Source organism: Halyomorpha halys, unplaced genomic scaffold (genome assembly GCF_000696795.3).
Source record: "Halyomorpha halys isolate HHAL.00 unplaced genomic scaffold, Hhal_1.1 Scaffold207.1, whole genome shotgun sequence".
NCBI classification, from domain to species: Eukaryota; Metazoa; Arthropoda; class Insecta; order Hemiptera; family Pentatomidae; genus Halyomorpha; species Halyomorpha halys.
This window is the reverse complement of record NW_027104696.1, coordinates 253,139-279,472: the sequence shown is the minus strand read 5'-3', so window position 1 is coordinate 279,472 and position 26,334 is coordinate 253,139. Positions and strand designations below refer to the sequence as shown.

General features: G+C 33.6%; 1 protein-coding gene across 4 annotated transcripts; it reads right to left on the bottom strand.

Annotated features, from left to right (window-relative positions):
* Positions 1–437: 437 nt before the first annotated feature.
* On the bottom strand, positions 438–24,938 carry LOC106679514 (E3 ubiquitin-protein ligase RNF170). Of its 4 annotated transcripts, XM_067050291.1 has the most exons (7): positions 24,777–24,938; positions 24,648–24,676; positions 14,725–14,844; positions 13,106–13,185; positions 11,563–11,694; positions 6,084–6,178; positions 1,567–1,693 (listed from the first exon to the last, which is right to left on the bottom strand). In XM_067050291.1, exons 1-6 carry the CDS (start codon positions 24,869–24,871, stop codon positions 6,131–6,133), a joined length of 504 nt encoding a protein of 167 aa, XP_066906392.1. In that variant the 5' UTR covers positions 24,872–24,938; the 3' UTR covers positions 1,567–1,693; positions 6,084–6,130. The 4 variants fall into 4 exon arrangements, with proteins under 4 accessions (XP_014274211.1, XP_066906392.1, XP_014274212.1 ...); XM_014418725.3 differs by lacking the exon at positions 6,084–6,178 and having other exon boundaries at positions 438–1,693; XM_014418726.3 differs by lacking the exons at positions 1,567–1,693; positions 6,084–6,178 and adding an exon at positions 7,392–7,507.
* Between the last annotated feature and the right edge of the window lie 1,396 nt (positions 24,939–26,334).

Here is a 26,334-nt window from a genome sequence, read left to right as displayed (position 1 = left end):
TGAAGTACCTAGGTTCATTTCTGACAAGGGGAGGGGTAGGGTTATAAACAGGTAACCAACTTATTTTAACCAGAGTGATCAGATCAAGTTTTCAGTACATGAGACCGCCACAAAAAAAGTCAACTCCCTAGGCCGATCCAAACCAGCGCTGCTGCAGACCTGAGTTTGCTCAGGTGATGCCCAAACTGTGTCGGCTACAAGTGGTCTCTTATTTGTGGTAACCAATCTTGCAATTTCTCACCTTAGTTCCCCATTTATTAGTGGTTCTGAGGAACATACAAATTAAAATAATCACCTTAATACCACAGGAACATACAAATTAATATAATCACTTTTATACCACACTTTCCCAGTAATGTTACAGTCAATATCATTAAGCAAGCCTTCATTTCCGTGAACTCTTGCATATCCATCGGGTGCATGTAGTGTATAAAAAGAAAAAAATATTGTATTTTATTTAATGAGCTACACTCAATAAAAAAGTCAATAAAATTATAAACAAATACATTAAAACTTTCAAATTCAAAACAACAATTAACTTCAAACATAACACAAAAGATATTACTTTGTATAAAACCAATAAACAATGCCTCAATTGTTCTTTTTACACAGGTAAACAATACAAATAAGAGTATAGATTTTTTATATCCTACAGAACTCATAATTTATAAGAAAACAACTAATCAAAATTAAACTGAGTATCAGAGTTTATTACATTTTTGAATTTTTTACCACTGTTTATAATAAATTGAGAAATGGAAATTTAAGACCTCTTAGGGGCTATGAAAATCATTTTTAAATACAGAATAGTCCAGAAAATAGTGCAAGATTTAGTTTACAACAATGCTTGGCCCCATGTCCAACTCAATATTTAGCAAAAATTATGAAGGCATCATCCACTCTATATCTATTGATTGTGATGTGGCCAATTTCATCAATTATTTATTTTTAAACCATGTAATACAGTGAAACTTCTCTTTAATGGACATTACTGAGGAATGGGAATTCATACTTACTAGAAGTGAACGTTAATGGGAAAAACGTTTTCAAAATACGAACCTGACAGGAAAAATAAAGTGATCTCCTCAATAAGACTATCTGCTTATGGGAGAGGTCCATTTGTCAGAAGTGTCCGTTGAGGGAAGTTCCACTGTAGTAATAAAATTAGTAATCACATTCTGTTTTTTTTTAATAAGAAAAATATTTTATTTTTCTAATTATAACACTTCCTGTAACTATTCCCATTCATTGAAATATGATATTCTAGAAATGTACATGACAATTTCTGGTAATAAAAACTAATCTTAATAATTTCAGTCTTGACATTTTATTAAAGAAAAAATTATGATTTCACATATAAAATTGTATAAAAATAAAGAAAAATCTAATTATATCACAGTCTAATAATTAGCATTAATGTTTATCAAGATTATCCAGTAGCAATGTAATTTCTATATATCATTAGTATATATCCAGACATAATAAAGAATAATAAAATATCTTCTATATAACCATAGATGCCAAACACAAATTCAGGGATTACATCAAATGGTACCAATACATACATAACAGTAAGAAACATAAATAATATTACTCGAAACCGAAAATAGTTATTTCCCAATCTTTCACCATGAAAAGTGTCGACAATAAAATGTCTCAGTAGAACTGGAAGTTCCAAAATTCGTTCCATAAGCTATGAACAGAAAAAAAAAAAAACTTTAGAAATATATAATTTTATGAACATAACCATGTTATATTCATTCCTAACAATATTAAAACAGATAAATAAACAATCATGCAAAATATTTTACAACTGTACAATACCATGGTAATAATCTGAACTACAGTTTAGGTCATTACAATGATATACAATAAGATTTCATCTAATGCCATTTAAATATCCATATCCACATGACCACATACATATACACACATGAACATTATAAAAAAGGACTTAGGGAATTATTGCCAGATTCTATCAAAGTCCTGATCATAATCATGAAGAAAAACATTGTAGATTTGTTAGGTAGAATTAAATACATCAGTTTAATTGCAGAATTTAAACAACAGTACTATTAACGGTTATATGAAATAATATATTAATAATAATCATTTTTATCAATAATAATAAATTTTATCCTTTAAAAGAACTGAATTTATAGCCAGGAGTTGACTTACAAATTAATTATTTGACATCATGATAAAATTAAGATTCATTAACTAAATAATAAGGACAAAAAAAATTATATTTGTGAGATGTCAAGATAATTGAAGAAAACAGAATAACAAGTTCAAAAGATTTTTCCCAATCATGGTTTCACAACTTCTTTCAAAATTCTTGTAAGCTCCCTTCTTCTTTAGCATAACAAATGTCTTAATTTTAGACATTGGGAAGAATACTGGTACAGTTCATTAACTGCAAAGATATTTTCTAGTCCAAAAATGCCTTCCATACTATTTGGTGAAAATAATAACATAAAAAGAATAGTAAAAACTAAACTATTTATTGAAAAGAAAATAATTAATAATTTCAAAAGATTATTTCAACAACTTTCAATTTAATTTTTAAAATTACTGTTTCAATAAATTTATATATTAATAGATATATAATAGATAGTTAACCATAGATTAATAACTGGAGAAACGTCGGCATGAATAAATAATTTTTGTTTATTTATATTCTTCTAACTGACCGAACCACCGACTATCTTCTCCAATTAAATTAAATCCTTTTATACCATCATTGGGCAAGTTTTCCTAAAACATTCCTACTCCCTTCCTAAGTAAATTTTTTGGTAAGGTCTTGATTCTCTGTACCATTCTTTATAATACAAGTACTTCTAGTCAATATATAGAATGCTAATAATCTCCTTAATTTTCCTTCACCATATAACCATATAATCACCAAATAACCTTCAAGAGTTACTGTACCTGTACTTTCAGATGCCTTTTAGTTCTCCATGAACTAACCGAAAAATTTGAGAGTTGTTAGAAGAAAAAATACTAATAAAGGATGTTAATAAGTGCACAGGTATATACCGTACTTCTTCTCTGAGTCCTAATTAAACCTTACCAAAATCATCCATAGGTAATGAATTCACCAAGGTTCAATACTTTCACAAAATCCTATCCTAAGTCTCCGATTTTACATTAAAGAGGAAAACGTCTAGAAAAACATTCTATCAAAAGTCACTTTTTATCTCTTATCCTTTAAGTTAAGATCAAACTCTCATTTCACTGAAATCCTTCCCTATGTCCCTCTATCTCCCAAATTCCAATTGGTCCTAAAAAATGTTAATTTACTCAATTTTCCTTACTGGTGGATCTCTTTCTTCTCTTCTCAATCCTTCTCCTATATATTTTTTCCATAATTCCCAAACCTCACAGTCCTTGCAGAGTTTCTTCCATTGTTAGAGTGACTTTCCCTCAATTCTTTTAATATAACCTTAATATAAAATTCTCAGCCATCCGCATGGCCTCTTGCCAATAACTGTTTGGGCCATTCACCTAGTAAAAATTTTATAGATTTCATAAAAAAATACTGTAAATAAAAGTAGGCTCAGGTTATCCCGCTGATCGACACCTCTATCAATTGGAAAAAGAGTAGACTCTGTTCCATTGATTCTTACAACTTCTTTTGAATTTGCATAGAAATATTTTATGGTGGTAATGAGATCTCTTGAAACATTTTTTTGAGTTAGAGTATTCCATATTTCTTGCCACAGGACCAAGTCGAAGGCAGCCTTAAGGTCAAATGCAAGGAACATGCTCCTGTCTGATCTCTCTTAAAGAAATAAACTCAGACAAACTCATTACAATAATCTGGATCAAATTCTTTCGAATTTCCCATCCTTTTTGTCCATTTATAAATTCCATTTTTCCAAAATAAAGGAAAAAATTCATAATATTACAAATGAATAAAGTTCCTGTTCCTTCCACAGCTTTTAACTTCAGATATATGTCCATTCTCCAGAATTTATCATAACCATAGTCCATTTTCAGCTTAACATCCTTCTTCAGCAAAATTCTTCTTTCAAGTTCCCTATCTCATATTCCATAAAATCTGCCAATCAAAAAATTATTCAAAACCTTTTATCCTCTATTGATAATCAGAAAATCACCATCCTGGCTTTCTTTGATTTTTCAAAGTTCTTTGATTCAGATTATCATTGGATTCTCCTTATCCAACTTTGCTATAAATCATGATTCATATTTGTTTCTGATGGTTAAAACAGTCCATGGATCTACACAAGTCTTGTATTGTTTTGCCTGTCCTGAACCAAGAATCGTTCGAGCATGTATAGTACATTAAATCTGAACTAGATACTACGAAGTTTAGGAATCTTCATTGAAACAAACCTATTAATATTATGGGGTAGGATCAGAAGAGATTGTATGCTCTCAGCTATTCTGATTTCTATGTCGGTTTCTACTCTTGTCATAGCCAATAAGTAATAAAAAAAATTTTCTTTGTTTAATTATCTAAACTTTTCAGGGTTTAAATTTATTCATTTTTATTACTACTAATAATGAAATACAGTTAATTATTTCAAATATACAAAAATAAAGGTACTTCAGAGGAAGCTTATTTGAAAATTCGCTACTTAAGTAAAGTAAAAATATTTCCATGGGGATAATATCTAACTGATATTACAGACCACTGGATTATCAATATAGAGTTGTTTTTTAGATAATTAAAAAAAATTGATAATATAAAGTGGAACTTCCAGTCATTAATTTTATTGAAAAAGCTACTGGAACATCTCAGGCACATGAAAACTTGGACCATTACAATGCACGCACGCGTGCCCACACACACGCACACACACACACACATTTATTTTATTGAACATTTAAGAAAAAATCTTCAACCAAAAAAAAGTGTCTTATACAAAAAATTATAGTTCTAGTTGATTAAAGTTATGCAAAAATGAATTTGGACTATTAGAGACTTTGGCAGACAAAATGGGAAGAAGAGACTGAAGATAGATGAATCAAGCAACTTCTCAAACAGAAAATTATAGAGAGTAGGTTAGTCGATAAACAACAAGTCACAATCTCACAAGAGATCATAACACAAAAAAAGGCCATCCTTCCCGACCGAACCCGCCCCACTAAAACCTCCAGGGAGCGACGGTCCTATATCACTGTTGAAATATTTGCTTAAAATGGGAAGAGGAAAATTTAGTTATATCAAGTAATATTCAAGACGTCTGAAATTAAAAACCGGCATGAGACTGGCCTAAGATAGTTGAATCGAGCAACTTATCAAATAGACAATTATAGCAAGTAGGTTGGTCGATGTACGACATGTCACAATCTCCCAAGAGGAGACTATAACATAGAAGAAAAGGCTATCTTTTCTGGCTAGACCCGCCCCACTAAGATCCCCAGGGTTCCTATTACAATCGTTAACATAGAACAGATGATAAAATTGTTGAACAAAAAGAATGCATGAATTGAAAAAGAAAAAAAAATTCAAATCTGATAATAGTACCTCAGAGACTATATTTAAACTGGCAATAAATTAACATCACGGTGGTACATCAACATCACAGCAATACATCAACATCAACAATAACAGCTAAACTAGTATAAGCAATATATTAATAATCATAATATTAATGATATATCATTAAAATTACAACTAATATATCAATAATACTTAAAAATGGAGGCTACAGACGTGGGAATCACCAATTTCAATGAAACTTTTTTTTGTGGTAATAGGTCAAAAATAATTGGACCTAAATGAAATATTTTTAGCCATTGTTAAAATTTTTGTTTTCTCCTTTAGCTCTGCATGGATTCAGACTACTATATATCAGTCGATTATTTATTTATTTTTGTATAGAATAAATAAAAATAAAAATACAGGTTTTTAGCATCCCTAAAAACCCTGATTTTCAAAGATTTAATTTTCATAGAAATCAAAAATTATAAATTTTTAAAAATAATAAATGGAATTGGTCCATGGTGAACATTTTGAGCAAAAGAAATCTATATTTTGATTCCTATGAAAATTTGTGTTTCAGTGTGAAAAATAATTACTAGCTTTGTTCCTTCCAATAAAATTATTTTACCTCAATTTGCTAGGTTAGCCAGTCCAAATTGTTTCAATACTGTAAACTTATTTTCTCAAAATGGGGTAATTATGTACGACTTGATTTTTTTTCTTCTGTGAAATGAAATAAAATTAATTGCTATTTGTATTAAACCAGTTCAAATCTTTATATATCAATATAAACCAATAATAACTTCTGGTGAAGTAGCAAAAAAATAAATCAGTAAAAAGCATGTCAGATTCATTTTTAACATCCTAAATAACACTTTAATACCAATTTTCATAACAATAAAATTTTCCCCTTACTTGAAGCCTTTGATTTCATTTGAATATTTAAAAAATTGTAATACCTTCTACAAGACTCTTACCAATCTATATGTAACTTATGAGTGGTTTACTCCCCTATGAACTACAAATAGTATTAGTATGAATGAAGGAAGAGCAAAGATTCAGCTTTACAATTGTTGCAGTAACATTAGATTTGGTAAACTCATAAAGAGTTAATGAGGCTTAGTTAACACCCGACAAAAGGAAAAAATAAATCCCCATAAAAATCAATTTTAAAAATTTATAGTGGAAGATTGCTGATTGACCGTGTCTATCAATAAATGGAATTTGGTTCGAGTGGGATCAAATTAAACTCAAATAGTAAATTAGAGTACTATTTTTTAAAAATAAACCTGTCTGCCAGCACAAATAAATAAATCCCATTTATTTGTGTAATTTAACTGACCGCACCCCCATCTTCTCCTCACAATAATCTATGGTCAACTATTTAGACCTCATTTTTATTTGTATTTATTCAAAAAAAAAAAAAAAATTATCGACTGGTACTAATAATCTTTGAATTCTTGAGAAGCAAAGGATAAAAGAAAAATTACTAAAAATATATAATTTTTTTTTCTCAGATCCTAGAATGCCAGAGCATTCGGATATATGTCAAAAAATTTTCAACTGAGTATCACCAAAAATATTTCATTAAAATTGGTGTTTCACATAGCCTTCCCTTGCCAGCCAACTTTGGTCTAAAACATTTAGAAAACAATTTCAGGCAAAACCTTATAGTAATAGTAAGAGAAATTCACCATTGGTACCACATTCCAAATTTATAGAACACTATTTTAACAAACAGTTATAAATTTGAACTTAAATGAAAATAAACATAAGAATTTTTTTTTATAATAAAAAACTACAAATACTTGGCATTAAAACATTAAGAAAAAAAAAATAATAGCAGACAAATAAAAAAAAATTTTTTTGGTTAACATCTCTTCTATGTTCTCTAATTTGCAAGTTGAAAAAAAAACTCCTTTCAATTGTTACTTACAGATTGCTGCTATGAAAGTCTCCAATTACTGTCTATCAAACTTGAAAAATGCATTCTGGATGTAAAATGATGGATTGATGTTTCCATATTTTTGTTGTACCATACACAATCAAAACCTAAAATTCATTACATCTATTGCACTGCCACATTAAGAATACCTTTCCATTAGAAGTTTTAACTTCTATAGGATATAGGAACCGAGGGTCATTAAAAATGCTTCAAGAAAAATACTTGTTATCAGGATTCCCTCTAATAACAACTATAAATGAAATAAATAACTAAGAAGATAGATAAGCAATTGTTATGGTTCATTAATTTCTACTATTCAGTAATAACAACTTGATTCACTCAATTGTGCACAAGTAAATATAATTTCATCATAAATTCAAAAGTATAATTATCCAGAATTAACTCACATATGACATCAGAAACTTATCAGATCATAATTACTTCCCTTTTACAACATATTTGTTCCAGATTAGGTACTCTATAACTTTAAAAATCCATCATATGTTGAAATTTCAAGTTTAAAAAACTAAAGTTAAATTAAAACCTAAAGGTGAAACCACGTTAAGAGGGTATAAAAAATAAGTGAACATCTTTAGTTACTCCAGTGCACCCAGATAGCTTCATTTAAACTATTGTTTGATAGTAAAATAAATGAGAATTGATCTCTTGTCAAAATCTTAAACACTACAATCATTTTGTTGAAGGCATTGTTTTAGTCTAATCACGTAACAAAAAGGAAAGTAAAAACACTAAATTCATATTTTATTTCAATTGAATATGCTAATGAATACAATTAAATTCACAAAATGAATTTTAATTTTAGAAAAACGATTGTAAATTATAGCCATGATCCACATTTCCATATCATGTGTCACTTACAGGTGAGAGCCATGCCAAATCCATAATTTTTTATTTATTTATTTTTTGGGGGGGGGAATTCAAATATTTGTGTAATTTAGATTCAACTTACCTTAAAAATTAATTTTCTATGGATGTTTTCTTTAATATACTGATGCTTACAAATCTCAAATCATTGATCTATCATAACATCAATTATTTGCAGTGTTAAAAGATATTATTAATCTTATGAATCCCTGTGTATCAGTGGTTCTCAAACTAGTACCAAGAGCTTTGGTATGGGCCACAGGAGGGTATGACAACACATATTTTTATGACAATTTATCGTTAAAACTATTTTATTAATTATATTTCCTGATGTTTGTGTCAGCAGAAATTCAACAGACAAATGCACAATAAAAGTAACTCAAAACAAGAAAGGGAGTGGGCCACACATGCTACAACAATTGCCAGCTTAGGGGTCTGCAGACTTCTATGAGTTGGGAAACACTGCTGTATACGATGATAAGCAGAAGAAACTAATTTCATTACTTTTTTATTTTATGAAATTTATCGAGTCAAATCTAATAGCAATATTGTATCCATTTAATAAATATACGTATGTTTAGAGTTATTTTGTAACTATTTTTCATATTTAATATAATATATTATTTCTGGCTTACTTTATTTCCCCTGAGTTATAATTCTACACTTAATTTTAAAATATACAATTATAGATTTTTTTTACTTGAATACATGGTATGAATGTTTATAAATATATCTCTATTGCATACTACAATGTCATAGATTGTAACACTCAACAATAAAAAGATTATTTAAAAAAAAAAAGCCTATTTTAGTAGGAGTTGGAAATATGACCATAGGTATATGAGATAAAAATTAACCTAATCCATAAAATCTTAAAAACTCCAATAACGATTATTTTTCATTTTTAAAAAATGCATTCTATTGGTGTTCGGTGCCTTTGCAAGTTTCATTTACATTTGAACATCAACTTACAAAAAAAAAATACTATATAGTATACTAGTGGCAGCAGTATACTTTCGGGTAGTAGTAATTTAATACTATTAAAATGATTCATATATTCAAGCACCATTTAAGAATAGCCTTCCTTAAACCCCTTAGATATGGAATTTGGAAAAATTAATGACATAGTGAACAATATATACATATACTTGTCTCTCTTCAGTGCAGTCTTAAGCATGAAAATAGACTAGGATTGAGAGGATTGGCCAAGTACAATGAGGTGAGGTTCCTAAAGTGCTCAGTCCGGAACATTGTGGATTCGATTCCCTCCTGGGTTAGTAAATATTTATTTCTCAGCAATCCCAAGAAATATATCTTGTCACATCCACTCTGTATAGTATGCAGTGGCAACCTCTAGGTAGACAAAAAGACTACAAGGCTCACTCCCTGGACTAGTTCCTCCCACGAGACAGCCAGTCAAGCACAATAAATTTCCTTCATAATATCCACTCTTAAATTAACTTGGCTCTATGCAAATGGCTGTTATGTTGAAATCTAATGCCAAAGACCCCTTTAATTATTCATACACAAAATTTAATAAAGAAGAGTTGCAAAGTAATACCTCTAGACTATTAATATGTAAAACATTAAAAAAGTACAACTACTCTAATTCCAGTAACAAGAATTGATAAGTATATGTGAAGAGTAAAAGGTAATATTCAGAAACATACAAAATATGTTTTAGAAGCATAACAATCTTTAAATGTGTCTTTCCGACAATGAAATGTATTCCTAGTACTAACCTTGGTGGAGAAATATTATTTTTAATATAATCATAAAAAAAAAAAAAAGATTAGCATTGAATTAATTTTGTGAATAACATTTATCATTTATCTTAACAAATTAATTATTTGATTAATAAAACAAAGTGTTTGCTATTTTTAAAGGTGATATTAATCCCTTGAACAGTATTAAATAAAAAAAAATTGTTGTTTAGTGACCTTTATTTTATCTTCATTGATGGAAACCAATATCTGAAACAAATATAAATACTTTACTTTAACTGATTTAGTTTTTTAATACAATTCTTTACCCATGGCTTAGTCTTGTTTCAAGTTCCATTTATTAGACCTTGGAGTACAAAAGTTAAGTGATTTAAGGCATATATAATAAGGACTGCAGATGGCCTGCAGTGGACCCAATCAGAACAAATAGCTTTCAAACAAGTCAAAAACATTTAAGAACAACATTGTGATCAGTGTAGCTTACAGTTTATTCTACCAGGTTCAACAGTAAAAAAAAATTTTTTCCCCCCATCAATAGGTAACACAGAATTTATGATCTTTACTAGCATACATGCGGAAAAGAAAAAAAAATCCAATTTACATTTTCTTTTAAGTAATAACTATTAAACAATTCACAAAAATTGTGTTGACCCTAGAAGCAAATATGTTAGAAAAAATCCACAAAATTTTGATGAAGATGTATGATTACCTGAACACATCAGGTATCCATAACCTTGAGTGGGTGCAATAACTTTGGACCTTATTCCAATAAAGCTTGTGAGTGAAAAACTTGGAAGGAAGTTTTAGTAGCTAGCCTTTCCTCCTATGTTCGAAATGCTAAAGATGAGTGACAAGATTTTATTAGAACTTTTTATGAAAGTTCAAAAAGGATAGAAGCAGTTATTAAAGCAAGAGAAGATAACACTTCTCATTAGATGCTATCAAACTCGTAATACTATAAAATTTAAATTTGTTCAAAAAGAACAAAAATTTATTTTTCTATCTTTTTTTAAATTTTAATTAAACATATGTTCAAATGTTAATATTTAATTTTTTAGCCTTCTTTTCTAGCCTAAAACCTGCTGTTGTAGCAAAATTCAAAAAGTATGTGTTGGGTTTTTTTTTATTGGGGAGTATAATATAGTTAAGGAGATATTATGATTTAATAAGTGTTGACATTTCAGCCTAAATAGTAAGTCTTCATCAGAGTAACTAGTAAGTAGATCTAAAGCAAGTAAAGCAGTAACAACAACAAACCAGTCATCCTGATGAAGACCTAAAACTTAGATCACAAAGTTGTCAAATATTTAGGCAGTATTATATTTACTACTATATGCTTATTTTCCTAGTTTACATTTACAGGAAAATATAAGTGCAAACCAATTGTTTTTACTAACAATTATTACATCATCATAAAAGCAAAAAAAATATATGAAAATTAGAAAAAACTTCTAATATATAATAATAAACAGTAGAATAAATAGACAATTATAAACAGTATAGAAATGTAATGAATTATTAAAATAATTATTTTTAAGGATAAATATACTCACAGTGAGGTTATTCCTAACAATACGATTGTACATCCTAACGAATCTTATGACATCGTCTCTAGTTTGGTGATTATTATGGTCAACTGGCCCTCGCCATTCTTCGTCATTGAAGCAAATAAAGATAAGCACAACCTATAAATGCATAAAACAAATTTATTTACACACACACATACTGTTTCATTTATTATTTTTCACTTTTTATTTTTTTTCATAGTAACATCATAAAAGGAATAAGCAATAAAGATCATTTTCAATAAATTAGTAGTAACATAAATCAAACTAATAAAAAATGAAGTTAATAGAAAATGAAACATAAACGAACAAACACTACAAAAATAAATAGACAAAAATTACTTCAATAAGTAGTTAGCTAGTAGTAATTAGCTAGTAAGTCAAGAAAGCCTCTCTCCTTAAAATATTTAGGTCTATTTTAAAATTTTATTAAGATTATGTATTTTTTCTCAGACCAAGTACCTTGTGTAAGTAGTAAAAGTATATAAACCATTGAAAGAACTATAAACACGTCTAGTCTATATAATTAAAGATTGTAAATTAATTGTAAAAAAAAAAGTAACTAAAGCAGGCATCAAAACCATTAAATAAAAAAAATACATAGGGTGTCTGTTTACCTCCAGAAAAAGAGAAAATATATGTTTTAATTGTTTTTAAGTATGCCACATTTCTGTTGATTGGGAACAAATAAATCAAAATTATTAAAGTTGGATAATTCTAAATTGCAACATAGAAAAAAGACATTTTTTTTTTTCAGAAACAAGTAGATTTGTCTCTGAAGAAAAGATTTGTATAAGTATCTTGGAACTGTAATCACTCAGGACAATAATATAAGGGGAAAAATAAAGCAAGGATAATCGATGCTATTTGTCTCTAATGAAAATATTTCGAAATCAAAATATATCTACAGCCCTCAAGATAAGAGTGAACTGAATGGCCCTGCAGCCTGTGAAAATAAATAAAAGACTTAAACATGTTGGAGAAAAATTTTCATAAGCATCTATGGTCCAACAAAAGGAAATTGCTGGCAAATGAGACAAATGAGGAACTGAAAAATCTGTATAAAACACCAGATATTGTTTCCACCATTCATTAAGAGTGCCAGGATAAGATGGTTGGGGCACGTAAAAATCTTAGAGGACTTTTAGTGGACTCTTTCGACAGTGAGGGACTAATCAAGGAAGTTTCAATTCACTACTTATGTAATATTATATTGATACCATGATCAGTTGTACTGATTGATCAGACATATGGTCATAATTTTGCTTACTTTAATTTTTTTAATATTTCATCGAAATTGCTGAAAGAGAACCAAAATCAACACACATTACAAATATGTATACACTTATATATAATATAAGTACATATTACAAATATCAACAGAATTAAAATACAGTAACTTTGCAATATACAATTTTGAAAACTTCCCAACAAAGATAAATACAATTAATAAATAAATTTACCATTTTTAATAATAATAAAATATTCAATTAAATTAAGGCTATAAACTTAAAGCTTCAATAAAACTTACTCTTTGGCGACACATAGCACATGAAACACCTGAAGAATCACCACGGCTAGTAATTGAATAATGCGTCTGTAGACAAGTACCTAAAAAATCAATTTTAACACATATATACCTTATACAACATTTTACTTTTAATTTGGAAGGTTAAAATCTTTTCCATACATCTTCATTGTAAAACATCTTTCAAGTCTATCATACTCATCTACGTTTTGAGGTTTCCCCCATCATCAGAATATTATATCTGAATTTTTTTTCTCTTCTATTAAATATACATTGCATGTCTCTTTTTTTTATAAAATATATAACAGCTATTATCATATTTACCATATTAGTAGTTACGTAGTCCTAATTAAACTCGTGAAAAACTTTGTCATAATTCACTTGCTTCATAATGTACACAACCAATTTATTTTCATTTTCACTATCATACATGAACTATTATTCCTACTTTATCTATTTAATTCCTTGACTACTGTTGTTATGGTATTGTCTCCTTATGTATCTTTCCTGTTCAATTTTTATTTTATTTTCTTAGAACAATTCTAAATTGGATGCTATTATAACTGCAATTTATTTATTATATCAGTGTAATTTATGTTCATGTTTTTTGTGGCATATCCTAAAGATGAAGGAAACTGTAATGTAAAGGTAACCAACCTATTCTAACCATGGTCAGGGGTCAAGTTAACATTTCGTGAGATCGCCACAGAAATGAAATAAAGTTGACCCCCAGGCCGGATTCAAACCGGCACCGCTGCAGTCATGAGGCAGTCACTTAACTCCCTCAGCTACACACTCGGGCTCTGTAACAGGAGGCTTTTTTTTCTTTTTTTTTTAAATAATATTTCTTCTCCCTCTATTATGCATATTACCATTTATTGTTCACCTAATTTAAATACTTTTTTACTATGTTTACTTTACAAATTATTTTCGTTATTGTGGCATAACAGCCATCGCCACTCCTCCCAATACAAACCGTCACTTTGTCTTTGACTGCCGTCAAAACAGGTATGCATTCTGTCTCATCATTTGATTTGTATTTTTTTTTTCTTTTTTCATCTCTTTATTTGTACTTTCTTTAATTTTTCTTTTATATCTTACTTTTCATTTTATACCCCTGTTATTTTACACATATGTTTTTTCTTTTTTCGTTTTTGTAACTATAGTGTTTGTATCTTTTTTAGCCCTGGCGAAGCCCTGCAACATGGGGTGAAACGTTGGCTTAATAAAATAGTATAATTATCTACTATTTGAGCTTTTTTTTACCGCACCCGGACCATATTCCATTCAATAATCTTTCACTTTTCTAATTTATACCACATTAAGTGGTTCTGGTGGTATTGTTGACGGTCTATAATGATATAAGTGTTACTTCTTTTCCCTAAATATTGCAAATTAATCCAGTAATGCCTTCATAAGTGCACCATTCACCATAGATCAATAATTCAGTAGAAAGTGTATCAATGCAATATACATACACTTATAAAATCTTAAAAATAATAAGTACATACAAATTCCCCCCCAAATGAACTTTGAAATAACTGAGAAAAGTTGATTCACATCTCTTTTATTTATTTATATTATTTTTATAAAATGTATTTCTTTTTTTATAAAAGGCTTACCACAATATAAATGGCCACAGTTTGTTTCCAATGCAAGTGATTGTACACAAAGACAAATAGGGCAACAGTTGGGGTTGTAAACTGGGGGGCGAACACCATCTTCTGCTTCATCAATTTCATCTGTCAAAATACAAAATTGAAACTATATTACTCAGTATGTTGGTCAAGGTTTCTTAACACTACAAACAATATAATAATTTATTATGAAAAATAAGATAAATTACCTTTGGAATATATTAAATTACCAAATAAATAAATAAAACATTAACCCTGTTAAAAACTAGTCAAAGAAGTATGACTATGTCAAACTTACTACAAAATTTCAGTACCATATGAAAAAATCTGTGAAATTTGTGTGATGCATGCACCACCATCACACAAATTTCACTTAAATAGTTTATTATTGCTGACAATGAGAGATAGTTTTTTATTTTAGATAAAATAAATTAAAGGTACTTCAGAGGAAGATTTTTTTCGAAATAAACTCTGTTAAACTATTTCAATGAGGATAATAGGATCTTTCTAATACTAAATAACACTCAATTGTACATTGATTTGCCAAGTTTATGACACAATAGATGCTTTTAATGAATGATAGATATTGAATCTCAAAGAGAAAATAATAGTGGTAATTGAGAGCGACTAAGAAATGACAGTTACTTTAGAACTTGAAGCAAGGAGTTCTGAATAAAACGCAAAACGAGAAAACGGGTTCCCTGGCGTCGTCATCATACGTCCGCAGTGCTGCAATGGCGGAAGACTTGGACATTGTAGCATCTCATGCTACAAGAATTACTGGAGAGAGTGAGACCAAGGAAAAAAAAATGGTGGCAGAAAAAGTCAGGCTGTTTTCAGGGAGTGGCAGTGAAGCCGACAAAGACACAGGACCTGACAGTCTAGAAGGGAAAATGAGCCCCAAAGGGGAAAAGAGAAAGAAGAGAGTGAGGGAGGAAGAGGAGTCCCCTCTTAAACCCAACCCAGAAATTGAAAGACCAGTCCAGAGGGCGGAAGTAATTCAAGGACGTGTCTAAAGCTACTAGGAGAGAAAAAAAGTATCTCAGGAGATCCAGAAATACCTAAATGGCCAACTGAGAGAATTAGCCAATATAATAGTAGGACTGGAAGCCCAATGGGAAATTATCCCAGAAATAGTGACTGAAATGGTAAAAGAAGCCATCTATACTGATGATCTACACAAGATCATTGGCAAAAAAGTCTCCCAGATTGTGGCTCCAATGGTAGCAGAAGCTATAGGGGACGCCATAGGAACAGTCTATGACCAGAAGAAAAAAGAATGGATATCACCTACACTTAAAAGGGTTTCTGGCATAATTAAAGACCTGGAAGGGAAAGTCGACGAAGAAGCCCGCATCCACTTAGAACGCACGGCCGAATTTAGGGCTAAAGGAAGAGAAAAGGGGAATGAGGACCGAACAGCAGTGCAGGAACCGAAGACGATGGAAGCTGGGCCTTCAGTGCTAACTCCGCTGAAGGAGAGGAGGAAATATGAGGGTGCGGAACCGGCCCCAATGCCCCAAAGCTCCAGCCAGACACCGTTCTGTAGGGGAAGGAACCTTAAATCGGATACCTCTACAGACGGTGAGGAAGAGGAAACCGGAGGCTGGGAAAAAGCCGAGCGAAGAAAGAGGAGGAAAAAGAAGACCCCAGCCCAGGAAGTGTCTCCGGAAGAAGGGCTGGCTCCAAGGAGAGGAAAAACTAACCTTCGCTGGCGTCCTTGCGAGCGTTCCGGCCATTCCGCTCAAATCCCAGGAGACGGCGACATATGTCACACTCAAAGGAAGCGCAGCGGGGTGGACTGCCAAGGATATATACAAGGAACTCCCGTCCCAAGAAGAATTGAAGAGCATTGGGGACATAAAATTGATTTAAGTCACCCAAAAGGGCAGTGTTCTGGTCAGGACAGAAGGCGCTGACCAGGCACAAAAACTCCTCACCAGGGATAAGTTGAGGGAAAAAGGATTACAGGCCAGCCTTACTGTGGCATGCAGGCCTCGCCTGGAAGTAAAAGGAGTCCCCAACTTTTGGGACGGGAGTATCTTGGAGAAATATCTTTGGGATAAAATTCCGATAGAGGCTCCAAAGGAAGATAAAAACAGGAGGGAATGGCTTAGACCCTGCTTCTCCACTCCCGCGAGGGGTGGGCTCACAACTACGTGGGTGCTTGAGGTTCACCAAGCTATGAGACTCGCTCTGATGACCCTGTCCGTGAGGGACGTCAGTGGAGGATGGTGGAGCCTGACCATCAGAGATTACCTGGACCCCTTGCTCTGCCTTCGGTGCCAAGAATACGGACACCCTGCCAAAGCCTGTATAAAGGAGGTGGCATGCAGGTGGTGCCCAGGGACTGGACACAAAGTTAAGGAGTGCCCTGAAAAGAAGAAGGGTGAACCCTCGTGCTGTAGAAATTGCAAGGCGAGGGGCAGAGCAGGGTAAGATCTCCGACATTGTGCGGGCAGCAGGGAATGCCCAGTACATCTGAAGATGATGGTCAGGCAGGCAAGAAGACCCGGTATGCGTAGGCTGCATATCCTGCAGGTCAATATGGGCCGGAGACGAGTGGTCTCGGACGAATTGAGAACTCTCGCCCGAAGTGCTGACATCTTGGCGATTCAGGAGCCTTGTTGTCGAAAGAACGTGGTCACAGGTTTTGGAACTACATCGAGGGTGGTTGGTCTAGGCAGTGGCGAGAGGAGGCCTAGAGCAGTGATTGTTATCGTTAACCCTGCTCTCGACGTAATAGAACTGAAGCAATTCACCACAGCAGATCAGGCGGCATGTTATGTCAGCTGGGGCAGGGTTGCCTTTGCTCTGGTTTCAGCATATATGCCACCACAACAGGCGAATGTAAATATCAACGTAGGGGATAATTTAGCTGCTGTGGAGGCTGTGCCGCTAAAGTATAAAAGTGTGATAGTCTGTTCCGACACCAATTCGTGGAGCACGGCCTGGGGTTCTGTTCACACAGACGCTAGAGGGAGGTTGGTAGAAGAATGCGTGGCGAGGTGTCAGCTGGTTATTATGAACGAGCCATCTGGTCCCACATTTGTTGGAGCGCGGGGCCAGAGTTGGATAGATGTGACACTTGCCACGGCTCCCATAGCAAAGCGTATTGCAGACTGGACCCTACGGTCAGACATGAGCTCCAACCACCCGGTCATAGCCTTCAGTTTGGTGGAGGAGGAAGGCTGTGCCCCAGAAGTAGAAAAGGGCTTTGTGACCCGATCGGCGAACTGGAGGGCGTTTTCCAGTGAATTGGAGGGAATACTAGCTGACAGAATGGGAGGAGATGACCCCCAATAGATGAGGAGCCCGAGATTGACCGCAGAGTGGCAATGCTTACTGGCACCATCACTGAAGTGGCGAGTATTACCCTCCATCGCCGAAGGGCGAGAGTACATCCGGTCCCATGGTGGACGCCGGCTCTAACACAGTTAAGAAAGGAATACTACAGAGCCAGGCATAGGTACCAGGAGTGCAGAAACGACGAGAGGAGGCCTGCACTCCGAGAAGAATCTAGGCATAGGTATAGGGTATACCGAAACGGAGTGCGTTGCCAGAAGAAAAAATCCTGAGATGAATTTATCGTAGAGGAATCAGAAAAGAATCCCTGGGGTATTCCCTACAGGGTGGCACTGGGAAAGGTCAAGCCGTTACGAGTGATGACGGCTATTAGAGTGAGAGATGCCCAGGCAACCACATTGGAGGAGGCTGCCAAGATCCCTTGGCAAAAATCTCAAGGAGTTGACTGGATGTAAAAGGTTAAGAAATGAACTGTCGGCCAATTTTGATTTTCCATTCGAGAACTGCAATTAATGGTACCTGAGACAGAACCTGCTACTAGACCTATCAATCGACCGACTTTATGTTTGACTGACAATCTCGTATCCTTTTCTTGGTGGACACTGGTATTGCGTTGTTTGTGTTTTTAGTAAAGAAGCCTTTAAAGACCAAGCCTGGAAAAATTTTCTGTATTAAACGGTACTAAACGTTACTCCAAATTCCTCCTATGGTGAGCTCATTGAGATGAACTTGATCCTGTAACAAGGGGTGACCTGATGTCTCATTCTGGCATAAGTAGGATAACATCGGTGCTGACCTGCTTTTTTACCCCATATTTGTTTTTAGTTTGGCAGGAACCCAATTAAAGAATAAAATAACAGGTCTTTTTACAGCAAAAGCATGACGCTGAATCCGGAGAGATATTCGGCAGTTAAATGGGAATTAGAGCTAATGTTGCAAAAATGCCTCATTTGCCCTTCTAGCAGCCAGTGAGTGAGCCCTCTGCATGAGCCCCATAGAAGGATTAAGAATTAAAACCTTGTGTAGTTTATCTCCAACTGAATGCGAAGATAGTACCAGATAGATACGCAGTACCCAATATTGCTGACTTCAACATTAATCTGTATGGAAAGCAAATTTATAGTAAATTAGACTTAAAGAGAGCTTACTATCAGGTTCCAATTGCAGAGGAGGACCTTCTGAAGATGGCAGTCATAACACCTCTCAGTCTCTTTGAATTCATATGTATGTGTTTTGGGCTTCAAAATGCTGCTCAATCCTTTCAGAGGTTTTGGGATGCAGTCCTAGGAGGCCTTGACTTTGTCTATGCTTAGCTAAACAAAATTTTCATCAGTTCCACTGATGAAGAGGAGCACAAAAGCCGTTTCGTTGAAGTCTTTCATTGCCTTCAGTTGCATGGCAGAATCTTCAACTTCTCTAAATGTCTTTTCAACTTGGAGGAATTACAATTTTTGGGCCTTTAAGTGTCGTGGCATGGAGGCACAGCGCTGCTGGAAAAAGTTGATACCATTGTCAACTACCCACAGCCTTCTACGATTGCAGTTCTGTGTCATTTCCTGGGAATGGTGAATTTCTGTAAGCCTTGTCTCTCACAAGGTCAAGGTCTTGTGTATTCCCCACCAACTGACCACGGATCAGTCTTTCATACCTATACTGAAATCAGTTACTCATGTTTTTGTACAGGATGACATGGTTCAATGGCCACAGACTCCACCGCATACTAGACTCTATAAGATTTAGAAGAGAGACCAGAGAACATTTGTCCTCCAACTGCCCTGTGGACCCAAAACCGTTACAATTGATAGGCCGAAATCAGCTGCCTGGTTACATTTCCAAGACTCCAGTACTAACCAGGCGGGATATCCGTCGATGCCGACTACATATAATGGACCTTGCTGAGGAAGACTGCAGTGCTCCTGAAACAAAGATGACCCCCAAGAACCAGGAAGAACTGTCAGGCCCGTGTGGTTCGTTTCCCCGTCGCAGTCATTGGAGGGGAAGTGATATAGCGGTGTGATTTAAATACGTTAATAGAAGTTGATTAATTTTTATACACATTGGTTGACCTTCTAAAAAATATAAAACACCTGTTATAATTATTCACTTATTATTTTGATTACACATTCTTGTACTAATCAATAAAAAATTAAATATTAAATTGGTCACCTTCTAAAAAATAAAACACTTGTTATAATTATTCATTTATTATTTTGATTACACATTCTTGTACTAATCAATAAAAAAGTAAATATGACTTTTCTTTTGTGTTACTTATTTAAAGACTTGTTGAAAACGGCTTTTTTGTTACTAACATTTTTACGTTTATAGCGTTAGATTGTGGCGTTTATAAAATACACCAAAAATTAACCCACTAACATATATTGTATGTACTTTGGCTACCCCCTCATCTAGTTATTTTCAAGCTATACTATTTGTATCTATAGTTCATAGAAATATTAAATGTATATTAATTTTTTTTAAATGAATCCAGTACATTGCATAAATTGTTTAGAATTATTTTTTCAAGGAAAAATCCTTGCTTTTCATTTCTTTATTTAATTATTGGCAACGTTTTGGACATTTTCCCGTAATCTGGTCTAATGTATAATTATATTAGAAAAATAATATCTTATTGATTTCATTTATTTCCACATTTTCATAATTCATGACTGTATCACACACTGTATAACAATAATGAAAGCAGAAAACAAATAGAATCAATAGACATACCTAAAAATAATCAAAGAAGGATTTTTTCTCAATTTTTGGAGAAAACAATATAGAATTTGGAAAAAATGCATCTCAGGGACCATTAAACATTAAAAACCCTATTAGGGCTCAAATTAAAGCCTGTTAAATGCTCTTTTTTTTTTCTTTTTTTTTTTTCATTTCACCCTCCCTTGCCATCTGTGGCATACGGGGTGCGGGAGCAGTGGGATAGTGCGCTGGGATTCGCGCATGCCACTGCTCCCAAGGATCACCAATTTTTTTTTAAATTCTTTTATTAATTATTCAATTAATTTTTTTTTCTCTTTTTTTTTTACTGCAGCCCAGAGCTAGGTTTAGCGCCTTACTGATGGAGCTGCACCTTGTCCACTGCATCCGTCTGGGTGCCTCCTGCAGTTACCAGGCTGGTCCAGCCCTCCTGGTGTCAGTCTGGGTCAGCTTCCTAATCTTCTGGTGGCTCGCCGATGTTGGGCGGTCAAGTCCTTCCCATCGTGAAATGAGTGGGGCCCACCACCTCCTTCCACCTGTAAATGAACTCCTTGAAGAAGGGATAATTCTCTTCTTCTATCAAACAGGGAAGGTCCGACTCGGCGAGGGCGTAAATCCCGGTCTTTCTCGACAGCCTGGCTCGGTGTCCTTCCATGGCAGAGCAATCTATTATTACATGTTTTGCTGTTTCAGGAACTCCGCACGTTGGGCACCGGGGGTCGATGTTCTTTCCAAAGCTCTGCAGCTTTCCCTGAAACTCCCCGTGTCCTGTTAGGATCTGTGAGACCCAATAGTCTGGGAGGACCCATTTCGCCTTCAATCTAGAAAGGACGGTAGGGAAGAATTTTCTCAAAGTAGCGCCCTTCTCGCTTGCTACCCACCGTTCATTCCACTTCTGTATTGAATCCTCTCGCAGTATTTTTTTCCATAAGTTTGGAGTCTCACTGATTCTCTCTCAGAGCTCCTCCGGCAGCGCTTCTAGACCCTGCCTCTCGCCGAGTCGGACCTTCCCTGTTTGATAGAAGAAGAGAATTATCCCTTCTTCAAGGAGTTCATTTACAGGTGGAAGGAGGTGGTGGGCCCCACTCATTTCACGATGGGAAGGACTTGACCGCCCAACATCGGCGAGCCACCAGAAGATTAGGAAGCTGACCCAGACTGACACCAGGAGGGCTGGACCAGCCTGGTAACTGCAGGAGGCACCCAGACGGATGCAGTGGACAAGGTGCAGCTCCATCAGTAAGGCGCTAAACCTAGCTCTGGGCTGCAGTAAAAAAAAAAGAGAAAAAAAAATTAATTGAATAATTAATAAAAGAATTTAAAAAAAAATTGGTGATCCTTGGGAGCAGTGGCATGCGCGAACCCCAGCGCACTACCCCACTGCTCCCGCACCCCGTATGCCACAGATGGCAAGGGAGGGTGAAATGAAAAAAAAAAAAGAAAAAAAAAAGAGCATTTAACAGGCTTTAATTTGAGCCCTAATAGGGTTTTTAATGTTTAATGGTTCCTGAGATGCATTTTTTCCAAATTCTATATTGTTTTCTCCAAAAATTGAGAAAAAATCCTTTTTTGATTATTTTTAGGTATGTCTATTGATTCTATTTGTTTTCTGCTTTCATTATTGTTATACAGTGTGTGATACAGTCATGAATTATGAAAATGTGGAAATAAATGAAATCAATAAGATATTATTTTTCTAATATAATTATACATTAGACCAGATTACGGGAAAATGTCCAAAACGTTGCCAATAATTAAATAAAGAAATGAAAAGCAAGGATTTTTCCTTGAAAAAATAATTCTAAACAATTTATGCAATGTACTGGATTCATTTAAAAAAAAAATTAATATACATTTAATATTTCTATGACCTATAGATACAAATAGTATAGCTTGAAAATAACTAGATGAGGGGGTAGCCAAAGTACATACAATACATGTTAGTGGGTTAATTTTTGGTGTATTTTATAAACGCCACAATCTAACGCTATAAACATAAAAATGTTAGTAACAAAAAAGCCGTTTTCAATAAGTCTTTAAATAAGTAACACAAAAGAAAAGTCATATTTACTTTTTTATTGATTAGTACAAGAATGTGTAATCAAAATAATAAATGAATAATTATAACAGGTGTTTTATTTTTTAGAAGGTGACCAATTTAATATTTAATTTTTTATTGATTAGTACAAGAATGTGTAATCAAAATAATAAGTGAATAATTATAACAGGTGTTTTATATTTTTTAGAAGGTCAACCAATGTGTATAAAAATTAATCCCGCCTGGTTAGTACTGGAGTCTTGGAAATGTAACCAGGCAGCTGATTTCGGCCTATCAATTGTAACGGTTTTGGGTCCACAGGGCAGTTGGAGGACAAATGTTCTCTGGTCTCTCTTCTAAATCTTATAGAGTCTAGTATGCGGTGGAGTCTGTGGCCATTGAACCATGTCATCCTGTACAAAAACATGAGTCACTGATTTCAGTATAGGTATGAAAGACTGATCCGTGGACAGTTGGTGGGGAATACACAAGACCTTGACCTTGTGAGAGACAAGGCTTACAGAAATTCACCATTCCCAGGAAATGACACAGAACTGCAATCGTAGAAGGCTGTGGGTAGTTGACAATGGTATCAACTTTTTCCAGCAGCGCAGTGCCTCCATGCCACGACACTTAAAGGCCCAAAAATTGTAATTCCTCCAAGTTGAAAAGACATTTAGAGAAGTTGAAGATTCTGCCATGCTACTGAAGGCAATGAAAGACTTCAACGAAACGGCTTTTGTGCTCCTCTTCATCAGTGGAACTTGTGGAGATTGTCAGTCAAACATAAAGTCGGTCGATTGATAGGTCTAGTAGCAGGTTCGGTCTCAGGTACCATTAATTGCAGTTCTTGAATGGAAAATCAAAATTGGCCGACAGTTCATTTCTTAACCTTTTACATCCAGTCAACTCCTTGAGATTTTATTATCACTATATCTACCAATCCTATATTAGAATAACATGGTTATGAAATAAAAATGTTAATAAACAGTGAATTTCATAGCATGTTGCTTTTCATGAGTGTTGCAGGATAGTAAAGTCCGTTCCTATTCTGAAGCTGACTTTTAATACACATCAATATGAGCTTATTTAACTGAAATCGTGTTAATGAATAAAAAAATACTTCATAATATATTAACAGCAAAGTAAAAGGAAATTAATTCTGAAAAAAAATATATTTCAGCCAAAGGAAAAGGTTTGAGCTTGACCCAGCCAAAGTCAACGTGTAAAAAAAAAAAAAAATATGGATAACTTATGTTTTCTTTTTTCAAGAGACTTCCAACCAACTTTATCTTACTTATACCTTGTGTGATGAAATCACCATCATTATAAATACTTCAAACAATCTTTGTATTCATCTTTGAATTTCTAATTTTGTTAAAAATTTTATTATTATAAATTATTGTTCAACTTTGTTTAGTGGTGTAAAACTTTGCTGAATATCAACACCAAATTATATTATTGTTGTTCTACATTAAATAATAACATATTTGATAAGATAATTGTTCTAATTAGTTTAAATAAATATTATCAATAGTTAAACATTTATGGTTTAAACTACTATAAAATATATTTGTGGTTTTCAACATAGCTGTTCTTCAAAGACAACTATCTAAATAATCACTCATAAAAGTTCAAGTACATTTCCAGTCACCAGACTTGAGTTTGTTACTATGCATATTAGAGCTGCAGCTATCACTGTCAGTAAATAAATACATAAATTTCCTTGGTATTTTAAAAACTTTTTTACATATTAAATTGAAATTAATTGCATCAGCCAAAAATTTATAACCAATCAAATAATCATTAAAATTTTTATACTAAACTCATTAAAAATCATCAAACTCACCTAATATCTCCACATCCCCGTTCTGATCCCTATGGGAAAACAAAAATAATACATCAGGCTAATAGTAAAAATAATTAAATTTAATGAAAACCTACAAGAATTGAAGACAAAAAAAAGTGAATAACTTACTCAAAAATCCAAAACAGAAGCTTGAATGTTAAAAGAAAGGAAACAATGCCGACGAAAAGGCCAAAATAAAAATCAGATCCAAACCCTTCTATCATTTTGAAAATATATAATCAATCATAACAAACTTCAAATACAAACCGGGCTCTCAGCAAATAAACTCGATCGAGCTATCGAACAGAGGAAATCAACATAGAGCTACAGGGATAAACGAGTCCTTTAAGTACCACCAACATTCAGAGTATAGCCGAGCACGTCAGTATATTATAGTCTTGCACAGAGTACCAAAACGCAGGACTTGGAAACAATGTTCGAATTTTCATGTATTTTATTTCCTCAAAACATTCATGTTCCCTTGAAGATAGACAGTTCACGACATAGAAAATACAATAAAGGCTTATTTTAAACATTGTTGTTAGAATAAAAAAAAACAGGCGATTACATGCTTCCCCAACAATCCTTCACCACTAGTTTGTTCTTCTTTGATAAATTTTCATTTTTTCCCTCTATATCTTATGAATATTATACATTCCAAATAAGTTAAATTTTGATTTATCTATAAATAGAACTCTGAGCTAATAATTTAAATAATTTCCTTTGTGAAAAATTGCAAATTCCTATCGCTTTTTTTTTCATTGTTAGAAGATATTAGTGGCTTTCTCCGTGTCACCCGGTTGGAAAACCCATGGAATACATCATTTTTCAATTATTATTCTTGCTGTTATGGGGAGCGCAGTAGTCTCGTTCTTCCCTTATATGGCCTATAATATGGAACTTACGGAAAAGGTGGGCTCTGAGACGGTTGTGCCCCGTTCATAGACGAAAGATGAAGACTTGTTATCATCTTGTGAGTTGATAGATAGCATCTTCAGGGTCGTGATGTGGATGGCTCCTAATCCATCGTTGCTTAATGACGGCTTTATTATGCACTTTTATTTCGTCCAGGTTAAGATCACAGTCTAACTATGGACCCAATGCCCTCTTCTTGGTCAGCTAGTCTGCCCTTTTGTTTCCACCAAGGCTACAGTGTCCAGAGATCCCATTTCGTGTTAAAGTGAGATGTAAAAATTCATTTTTTATTGTATACATGTTGCTGTGTGGCAAACTGTAAATATATCGATTGTATCACAAGCCGGTTGGTAACAGAAATGGAAGGTTACTAACCGTTGTGTGTGTACTTGTGTTGTTCTCACTACAGTAAGAACGTCTTGTGTTACTTAACCATAACTAATAAAACAGTAAGAACAGTAAAATCATTTTATTTGTGTCCACCACCCTCGCTTTCAACAATTCGAAGTAATATGTTGAGCTAAATAGCAGTTTTTATTTGGATCATACAAGATTTTTCAACAAATTATCCTTATTGCCATTGGATTTTTTTTTAGATCTACCGCCTTTTGCTTTATTAATTTATAATGGTCCATTTACCACCTCTAAGCAGTGCACCTCTACACTAGGGTCTCTAGACCTCTAGCAGATAGCACATGGGCAAACGTCATTACAACTTGATATTAAAGAAAATAATGTTTTGTTAAATATAATTACAATTTCTATATTTTTA

Bases quoted from the DNA above. Each gene is read 5' to 3' on its own strand.
- LOC106679514 (XM_014418725.3), bottom strand. From the start codon at position 24,871: ATGATAGAAGGGTTTGGATCTGATTTTTATTTTGGCCTTTTCGTCGGC. The intron at 14,845-24,647 runs GTGAGTTTGATG...GTATTTTGACAG, and splicing joins CGGGGATGTGGAGATATTAG to ATGAAATTGATGAAGCAGAA. The intron at 13,186-14,724 runs GTAAGCCTTTTA...TTGATTTTTTAG, and splicing joins CTGTGGCCATTTATATTGTG to GTACTTGTCTACAGACGCAT.